The sequence below is a fragment of the Lactuca sativa genome, chromosome 3 (assembly GCF_002870075.4).
Source record: "Lactuca sativa cultivar Salinas chromosome 3, Lsat_Salinas_v11, whole genome shotgun sequence".
In the NCBI taxonomy this organism is placed as follows: domain Eukaryota; kingdom Viridiplantae; phylum Streptophyta; class Magnoliopsida; order Asterales; family Asteraceae; genus Lactuca; species Lactuca sativa.
In genome coordinates this window covers 82,660,360-82,670,187 of record NC_056625.2, presented here as the reverse complement: position 1 = coordinate 82,670,187, position 9,828 = coordinate 82,660,360, and the positions used below count along the sequence as shown (strand labels likewise).

The window sequence follows — 9,828 nt, the reverse complement described above, 5'->3', positions numbered from 1 at the left end:
AAAAGACCTGGACCTGAGTTGGTAGCCTCTGGAGTGGAGTATTAAGCACTTAATGGGAAAGTGTCTTAACAGGGGCAGTACGCCCATCGTATATTCAAGTACGCCTAGCGTACACACCATTTGCCTAGTACGCTCAGCGTACGTGAGTGTACGCCCCACGTACTCTAGTAGTTTGGGCTTCGAGTTAATGAGCCTCGGTTTGGGCCATGCTTTGGACCTTGGGCCTTAGTGGGCTAGCAAAAGTAAGATGATATGGGTCAGTGAATATATTTTGGGCTTAGGGTAAGGACCATTTAGGGATTGGGCCCAATGTAGCAAATTGGGCCATTAGTGGGCTTGAGAAGCTTACTTAGTATTGGGCCTTAGTTTTGGGCATTAGATATGGACCAAGTTGGACTAGGGGTAAAATGGTCATTTTACCCTAAGATGGATTAATGTATTGGACTAAGTGATATTTGGTGTTGGTAGCTCGGGGAGCCGAAGAAGCACCAGTTCGGGAAATGACAGATAGCAGCTAGAGGGATATCAGCAAGGTTTCAGCAGTGCAAGGTGAGTCTCCTGATTGTGTGAATGGGTCTATGGCCACAATGCCGGCCTATGTAGTTTATGAGTAAGAAGACCCGGGGGTTAGCCCTAGGCACTGTATGCTAGAATGTGATTCCGGATCAAGGTCCGATGTCGGGCGGGCGCCCGAGGAATGTTTACATGATAGTTTATACTTGTTGTCTGTGTGATACTTGTATGTGCCTGGTAGGGAGGTGAGTGTGGGCGAGGTCCCGTATCTCACCATTAGCAGAGTATGGACGGGGTTCGGTATCTCCTTAGTAGCAGAGCAGGGGTGAGACCCAAGATAGGAGAGAGGTGAGTGTGGGCGGGGGGCCATATCTCACTATCAGCAGGAGCGTGGACGGGGTTCCATGACTCATTAGTAGCAGGCCAGGGGCGAGGCCCTAGTTAGACGAGGCCTTAGATTAGGAGTATAGTAGAGTGTGATAGCTACTTGTTGTGTGTTATGTTTTATGTTTGTATGTGTTTAGCGGGTGAGACCCATAGACAGACGGGGCCTAAGAGAAACATATATGTATACCGAATGGGGCTTGATGCCAGGCGGGGACCGATGCCGGAGTTAGTCCGATGCCGGGCAAGTCCCGATGCAGCGGGCGGGCGCCCAATATGTGGTTATATGTGGTAGGTTGGGGAACTCACTGAGCTTCGTGCTTACGGTTTTCAGTTTTGGTTCCAGATACTTCCAATAGCGGAAGAAAGAGCCCGGGATGATCGCATGACACACACACCAAATGAGTTTTAGCCTGGGGTGTTTACTCTAATAAAATAAAATAATGTTTTAGACATTTGAATGAATGGTTGACACTTGTGGTTTTATTATTAAATTAAAAACGAAATTTTTGGTCATGATTTTTGGGTCGTTACAGAGAGAGAGATTTTATTTTTGTTTTATTTTTAATAGTTTTTTTTAATTGTTGTAATAATACAAAAATAAAAAATAAAATAATAAAGGGTAAAATCGTTAATAAAAAAAGTTCAAATCAAAATGGATCAAATTTACAACAAAATCAAACTGATGGACCATCTTTCGCCCAAATGTTTTTAGACTCTAAGGACCATTCTTGCAATTTTTTCAAAAGAAAACAGGTCTTAATCTACGCCATTGCTCTCCACGCCTCACATATTTTAGAACTTGTTATTTTTGTGAGGATTCCAAAAATACCTTTGTTTTCACGAGCGTTTGTAGTTATGGCCCACCATTCTAAATGCTAATTTGAAATAGGGTTTCGAATTCGATTGAGAACACACAAAGGATCCCCAAAAAGAGTTCATTATCAAAGAGTGAACTCGTACAAACCCTAACCATCATATCTCTCACAGAAACATATACCCACTTCAATCAAGTCAGCAAGATTTTACAGTCTCTCTCTCGACTTCGCTAGAGTGTGGAGTATCATAAGACTATGGCGACAGAAACTTCTAGATCTTCAAGTTCATCGGCAGATTCGTACATTGGAAGCTTAATTAGCTTGACTTCCAAGAGTGAAATTAGATACGAGGGCATTTTGTATAATATCAACACCGAGGAATCCTCCATCGGATTGACCAACGGTAACCAATTTTTACGATCTTGTTTCTTCAGATGTTTGTGGTTGTACCAATTCGTATTTTTAGGGTTTCTATTTGAGTACGGTTCAGAAAGGGTAAGTTCAATAACATAATCGTAGAAATGAAAGGCTTGCCATCTAATTTTAATAGGGCATTTATGTTGGCTTTATTCTTCTTATGTGAAATACTTTCGAGCTAATTGTTGCATTAAGTGTATGCTGTTTTAAAAAGAACAAAAGGATATTCTGCGATCTGAACGTAGTAGGAGGAATTAGCATCTTGACACAAGTTTTTACATTAGTTTTGGGTTTTCTGTTTATAAACCAAGTAAATTGTAAAATCAAGTGAAACAAATGAGTGTCTACTGAAGTCGAATTGTCTCTTTGTTTTACATTTTCTTAAAAGTATATTTAAGGTATTCTTATCAAGTTTGGGTAAATCTCCAAATGGTGTCATTATCGGTATTGCTATGGAATCTCTTGAATGGATACTTTAAAGGCATCTTATAAAGTTTGATTAAATTATGAAAGATCTCCATATCTCCATGTCCATGTCTACTTAGTCTTAAATATTTCCCCCTCACAATTTTTTCCACTTATACCCATCGAATCCTATACAGATTTCTTGAGTTTTTATCTTTTCGGTTGTGGATGTATTTGTAAAAGATGTACACAATGATGTTGAGTTATCATGCTGCAAGTTTCTTGTGTATGTTATAGTGTTGATAGATGATACGAGGCTATGTGTTCATGCAAAGTTCTAGGTTGAAATATCTTTTAGGGAAGACAAGGGTTTTATATCAGGCATAATAAAACAAAGAATAGACATGTGGAACTTTAATAATGTCAAGTTCCAAGATTTGACGTGTACATTCATTCTTTCCAAACTTACTAATTTTAACTCATTATTGAAACTTTGCAGTAAGATCGTTTGGAACTGAAGGGCGAAAAAAAGATGGCCCACAACTCATGCCCAGTGACAAGGTTTATGAGTACATATTATTTCGTGGAAGTGATATCAAGGTACCTAAAATGAAATAAGTTTTGACTTTTGACTTTTATCTCTTTATTTGCTTGTTTGTTTATGGGAGTGCAAGTTATGATCATTGCATGCGATTGTTGTTTTATTGTTAAAAAAAGCTCTATTTTCTAAAAGGAATAATTTTAATATAATGCAAAGCCTAGTGCATAATAGGTTAAGTTGGAATTAAGCAGTTTAGTTTTAATGTATTAACTATAATTGGTACAAAAATGGACTTGTAAACTAAATATAGGATGAAGTTGATCTGATCTTTTTGTTGTAATTACGTATTAACTAATTACCAAAATGTATCAAATGCGATAAGTCACTGTTGTAATTGTTTATTCCATAAATTAATAATAAATAGTTAACACGAATAATTAAGAACAACGCAAATTACTACCAAAATTGAACTAACATGTAATAAAGGAACAAGTTGGTTTTGCATTTTCTAAATAGTTAAATAATAAAACATAAATACTTGTGAACATTCACTTCCTATTATAAATTCAACGATGAAACTCACTTCTTAAGATCTTTTTATTACTTATCAAGTAGAAAGTTAGAAGCAAAAAACATACTTTTAAATGTTATTTTTGCTTTTGCTTTTACATACCAAATATTATTAGATAAGTTATTTGAATATTGATTTTTTGAGACACATATGATATGAAAGGAAACTACATTTATTTGTTGAAAAACACAGATATGGAAATAGAGATTTTGTAACGTAAATTTCATGTGTTTGGTGGTTTAGGACAAATATACCCCTGAAAATAATCAAAGATGTTAAAATATACTTTCATATTATGCAGGATCTTCAGGTGAAATCATCTCAACCTGTTCAACCCACACAATCCATAAACAGTGATCCTGCCATAATTCAGGTATTTCAAGACAAAATACACAATATATTTACTTATTTAAATTATTTAATAATTAATTTTTTTTTACAGTCACATTATCCTCGGCCACCTACAACATCTTCAACCGCGGGTGGTCCCACCACCAACAATCTTGGTCAACCCGGGTCAACATATCCTTTATATCAACCCGGTGGAAATATCGGGTCGTGGGCCCCATCACCATCACCACTACCTCCAAACCCAAACACTTCCGGGCCCACAATGCCAATGTACTGGCCAGGATACTATGCCCCACCACCACAGTTACACCAACAATCACTCCCTCGACCACCACAAGGGTTACCAATGCCGCCTTCACTACAATACCCCACTTTCAATCCACCACCCGCGTCATCTGAACCCCTAAATTTCCCAGAATACCCTTCTCCTTTATTGCCAACATCATCACCACTCCCTTCCAGTTTCACCGGATCTCTCCCTTCTTTGATGCATAACAAAACTCCTAACCCTTCCGCTCCACCACTGCCAGGTGGCGCCACCATGCAACCACCACCTGCTGTCACCAGTGATGTGCTTTCTGGTGCAAAGTTTCCTTTTCAGGGGATGTCTCAGGCAATGGGTGGGCCAACTGAACCACCTACACCATTGCTGGTGACGCCAGGTCAGCTTCTGCAGTCTGTCCCTACTACTGTTTCCCCGCCACCTGTACATGATGATGTGGAAGTTGTTCCGGTGTCGTCGATGACATCATCATCATCATCACCACCACCACCACCACTGTCTGTTCCTGTTTCAGTGCCAGAAGCACAGCCTCCAATTCTGCCATTACCAACTCAATCTCAAATTGCTCAAAAGGTATAAATATAATAATAATAATAATTATTATTATTATTATCAGTTATTTAAATTTTAAATTTTGTTTGATTTGAATATTTATATATGTTTAATTTTTATTGTTGTTTGTGACTTTGTTCTTTAGCCTAATGGATCAAGTTACCAGAATCGCCATAATTACAATTACAGAGGGCGTGAAAGAGGCAGAGGATCAGCCGGGGTAATTTAGTAAATTTATTTTGTAGAGAGAATGTATCAAGAAGTTTATAATATTGTGTATTAAGTTTTTATTTATTGAAAAAACTCAGGGGTCACGACCTGTGATGAAATTTACTGAGGAGTTTGATTTTAATGCAATGAATGAGAAATTCAACAAGGATGAAGTGTGGGGTACTTTGGGAAAAACCAACAGATCTGGTTCAAAGGAGAAAGATGGAAATGTTACTGATGAGGAAGAATCAGAAGAGGAAACCGATCCCAACTTACCTAAAGTTGAAGTCAAGGTGAGATTTTTTATCTGAGGGTATTTTAGACATTTAACAGATAATTAAAACAAATGCAATCTTGAATCTACAGCCTGTTTATAGCAAGGACGACTTTTTCGATTCGTTATCTAGCAACTCACTCGATCGTCAATCAAATTACGGAAGGACTAGATTCTCTGAACAAATGAAACTAGATACAGAGGTAAGGTCATTTTCGTCATTTCATATATATATATGCTTTTTAAATTCTTTTTTTTATTTTTTTTATTTTGACTTATGATCATGTTTTATATGTGCAGACATTTGGAGAATTTTCTAGATACAGAGGGGGTGGAAGGGGTGGGCGTGGGCCCTACCGTGGAGGGCGTGGGCGAGGTGGCGGCGGTGGTTATTATGGAAGAGGGTATGGGTATGTTGGGCGGGGGCGCGGTGGCAGAAATCAAAATCCAAATCCAAATCCAAATCAGAATCAGAATCAGAATGATATGCGTGATTATTGAAGTGTTGTTGGTTGTTTTTAGAAAGTACATACCAAATGGTCCCGACTGATAAGGGTATGTGGATTTTTCTTTTTTAGGAGAAATAAAAAGTTAGGTGATGAATATTTGTTTCAAGTTGCTTGTGGATTGTTTTTTGGTTATTTTTTTTTTTTCATTATAACTTTGGGTACTCATGGGAGTGTGGGTATGAAGATCAGCAAGATGTTGGAGTCTAAATTTGTGATTTTTTTTTGTTATTGTTATAGTGCTGTTTTAGTAACTATTTGTGGATCAGTTCTGTTCTTTCTTTTTTACCAGTGGCATATAATCTGATTCTTATTGATTTTTAAGTTAAATGAAAACCTGTTGTTATATATATATATATATATATATATATATATATATATATATATATATATATATATATATATATATATATATATATATATATATATATATATATATATATATGTGTGTGTGTGTGTGTGTGTACAACGCATGTGTTTTGCACACAATGTATCCTCATATTATTGAAGCAGGAAGCGTCAATGGATTAGATTAGATGGAATTATAAAGTTGAGGATATGCTTTCCATATGATGACCCAATCACCAAATATCTATAGCAAAAAGATTACCCCAGAGTCGGGTGTTGTGGTAAGTAGCTTTATTGGGCTAAATAGAAATAAACATATATAAATCAAATACAACATAGGTTACAAAGTATTGGATAATAATTGCAAATGTTAAGACAACGTTGTTGGACCAATATGTGTTTGATGTGGAGGATCAATCAAGTACAAAATATGGTTATCCGTCATATGGTTAATACTTCAACAATCAACATGAGGGGAGTACTTTGTTTTTTGATGCTTCCTTTTATCCAATTTCCTAGATAGACAGTATCTTGTATATAAATGAGGCTTAACCTCAAATATTTGATTTATTCACGATAAACTAGGAAAGAAAGGTACTACATCTCATGACCTTAGAAGGTCAAAACAGAATAGATGAAATGATTATTGACTATGTTTTGACATAGTAAAACAATGCCATACTTGATGAATGGATGAGACACTCATAATGCCTCTTTATTTCCATATATCCATTATTCTCACATGTTGATTACTATAATCGAAACTACTTGCATGTAGCAACCAAGACTCTTCTTGGAGCAAGAGATGGCCTTCTTCCATGGAGCGTAGCATAATTGTCAAGAAACAACACATCTCCCTTCTCCCACTTGAATTGAATGCTTTCATCCTCAATTATCTCTTCACATCTCTTCACTATGTTCTCTGGTATCTCAGTCCCATCAGCCATCATTGCTGAGCTAAGCTCCTTCCCATGCATCCCCACCATTGTATTGAACCACATTCGCCTCCCTTTCCTTCCCTCAAAAACTTTGGTCAATGCTCTTGGACCTAAAATCGTTTTCACACCACCGTTTTCCAGCCATTCAACATCCATCCCTAGAGCCCTTGCCCTATATCAAGTCAAGATCTTTAGAATCAATTTGTTTGATTCAAAATAATATGAAAACTGAATTGTATTTGTATACCTTCTTTCAGCTTCTTCTTGGTCTTGTGTTGCAAAAGCATCCTGCCAACCTCGACCTCTCATGGAGGTGGTATTGTCATTGCTGAGAGCTGTGAATGTGTATTTCAATCCTTTGGCTTCAACTTCCTCCACAAATTCAGGGAACTCCTCCATCATTCGTTCAGTGACTTTGAAGCTTGGAACAAATGGCGTCTCTCCACCCTCTGGTGGTGGGACCTCACAGAAAAGTATCACCGCTTTCGGGAATTCTTTTATCTGTTTATATCATTAATTAGTAAGCTCAATAACATATTCTATAAACACAATCATATCATAAAGAAATTTAAGCGTAAATACAAATGGTTTGACTTACCAAAACCATTTCATGATGGTAGTAGATGAATTCAGAGAGAGGGCCTTCATTAGCAGTCCAAATTCTCTTGTGGATATGTGTTCGTGGGGCGGGCCCCACATAACGGATATCTTCCCAATCACATGTTTCCACAATGTCATTGAAATCAACTGCATTCTTCACATCGAATCCCCGAAAAAGAACAGCACTATTCTTCACAAGCATCTCTTCGAACCATTGTTTGTTGTTCTTTAGAGCTACCAATAACGACTCTATCCCGTTTTTACTTGGTTCTGGAGGTGTGAGCACTAATGGCAAGGTTTCTCCATCCACTAACTTTTCACCTTCACATTTCCCTACCTTGAATTCCTTGCAATTGTATTCCATTTTTGCTACTCAAGGATGATTATGGGCTACGTGTTTTGAGATGACGAAAGGATGAGGGTATGAAAGAGTATATATAACCACAAGGACGGATCATCTTATATATTGGTCCCACCCATTAACGGCTCATGATGATCATATCAAAGATACTGAATTGTCTTTTTCAGATCAAGAAGACATTTTGTATCGGTTTATATCATGTTATTCTATGGTTTTAGCATCCGACGGTTATTAGTTAAAAGACACTTTTGTGTTGCTTTTTATAGTCCAAATTCATTGATTTTAGCCTCAGTTTTTGTCGTTAGTGTGGATTTGCAAATAAAGACGTATTTTTTTTATATGACTTGCATGTTGCTATGAAGTATTACGAGGTTATTTCCAAGGAAAATTTACCGAAAAAGATGAATATATGAACTTTGCTTGGATAACATTGTAAATCTTTTGTTGTATGTTGGTATTGCTTACATCGACTCTTTGCTGGCACCCCATATCGCCTATCGTGTTTTCGAGGTTAAGTAGTTAAGCTTAGGTGTTTACTTTAATTCCAAGCCGTTTTTTAATTTGAGAAATGCGTATCATTTCATTTTATTTTCTTATTTCAACTATATATAGGTGAAAGGTTTCTTCTCGATGAGGCAAATTTGACAAGGTTAATTAACAAGTAAGAACCAGCCTATTTGCATCGTGATGGCGCCATATATATGAACGTTGTGTCAGCAACTTAATAGATAACACTTTCTCACTCCTCATCCACACAAAAAAATGTTCTCAAATAGTATCGCAGTATATCAGCTTCCACTCTACATCTTTAACAAAAATACTAACTCTACATCATTTTTATCATTTTATTTTTTATTATTTAAATACAACTTTTATATAAAATAACAATTACATTCCCAAAATATAATAATAATTAAACATATAATAAAGTTACATTAATTTAGAAAATTTATAATGACATAATGAACATTTAAAATGACATAATAAAAATAAAAATTAAACATTATAAAAAAACTAGTTGTTGTTGTCAATCTTACCGTCATCTTCCTCATCATGGTTGTGTTACATTTGACATGTACTCCATCAAATCTTGACGAAGATTGTTGTGCATTTCATTGTTTTATATTTCCAAAAGTCTCACGAAAGTATTGTGGGGTACCAAATAAAATTTGTAAATGTGGATGAAGTGCCTTGTTCTCATTATACATATAAATATTTAGTTCAACTTTTGTCTTCTGTTATGATGTTATGTAAAATAATACACACATAAATTACCTTCCTTTATTATTTTTTCCGGATTCCATGCTCGTGTCATGTGTTTTGTTATGTGTCATTTGTGACATCCTCTAATTTTTAGAACCAATTAAAAAATTTTGTTACGATTTTAAAATTATTTTATCATTGTTGCGGAAAAATTCCAGTATATTTGAAACACTTTGAGTACAAAAGATTGTTTCGATTTAATAAAACCCTAAGGATGTCATGATCGATACAATAACATAAGTTACAACGTAAAAGTCTAATGGTTCTGAACTTTATTGCATGTTGTCTCTTAATTACTCAACATCATAATCAAGTTCCAACAACTTAAGTGTTGATACCTGTGATCCATATAAACTATATAAACTGAGTGGGTCAGGTCGGAAGATATACAAGATTTCAATCCCATAATACATATCTTAAAACCTGCAAGAATAAACTTTTATCATTAACACATCTATATCTCATATAAGCAATCTCTCCCATCCCATCGATC

The 9,828-nt window shown here is 36.1% G+C and overlaps 2 protein-coding genes across 2 annotated transcripts; one reads left to right on the top strand and one right to left on the bottom strand.

Annotated features, from left to right (window-relative positions):
* Positions 1 to 1,705: 1,705 nt before the first annotated feature.
* LOC111904573 (protein decapping 5) lies at positions 1,706 to 6,142 on the top strand. The gene is made up of 8 exons (XM_023900324.3): positions 1,706 to 2,118; positions 3,037 to 3,137; positions 3,951 to 4,022; positions 4,092 to 4,856; positions 4,981 to 5,055; positions 5,144 to 5,338; positions 5,412 to 5,522; positions 5,620 to 6,142. The coding sequence occupies exons 1-8, from the start codon at positions 1,971 to 1,973 to the stop codon at positions 5,818 to 5,820; spliced, it is 1,668 nt and encodes a 555-aa protein (XP_023756092.1). The 5' UTR covers positions 1,706 to 1,970; the 3' UTR covers positions 5,821 to 6,142.
* Positions 6,143 to 6,937: 795 nt separating this feature from the next.
* On the bottom strand, positions 6,938 to 8,190 carry LOC111904590 (clavaminate synthase-like protein At3g21360). Its single transcript, XM_023900340.3, has 3 exons — positions 7,710 to 8,190; positions 7,359 to 7,612; positions 6,938 to 7,283 (listed from the first exon to the last, which is right to left on the bottom strand). The coding sequence occupies exons 1-3, from the start codon at positions 8,073 to 8,075 to the stop codon at positions 6,938 to 6,940; spliced, it is 966 nt and encodes a 321-aa protein (XP_023756108.1). The 5' UTR covers positions 8,076 to 8,190.
* Positions 8,191 to 9,828: the final 1,638 nt, after the last annotated feature.

Excerpts from the sequence above, each read along its gene's own strand:
- LOC111904573 (XM_023900324.3), top strand. The coding sequence starts at position 1,971 with ATGGCGACAGAAACTTCTAGATCTTCAAGTTCATCGGCAGATTCGTAC. Across the intron at positions 4,023-4,091 it reads GTGATCCTGCCATAATTCAG|TCACATTATCCTCGGCCACC; the intron begins GTATTTCAAGAC and ends TTTTTTTTACAG. Across the intron at positions 5,523-5,619 it reads AAATGAAACTAGATACAGAG|ACATTTGGAGAATTTTCTAG; the intron begins GTAAGGTCATTT and ends TTATATGTGCAG.
- LOC111904590 (XM_023900340.3), bottom strand. The coding sequence starts at position 8,075 with ATGGAATACAATTGCAAGGAATTCAAGGTAGGGAAATGTGAAGGTGAA. Across the intron at positions 7,613-7,709 it reads ACCATCATGAAATGGTTTTG|ATAAAAGAATTCCCGAAAGC; the intron begins GTAAGTCAAACC and ends TGATATAAACAG. Across the intron at positions 7,284-7,358 it reads CAAGAAGAAGCTGAAAGAAG|GGCAAGGGCTCTAGGGATGG; the intron begins GTATACAAATAC and ends GACTTGATATAG.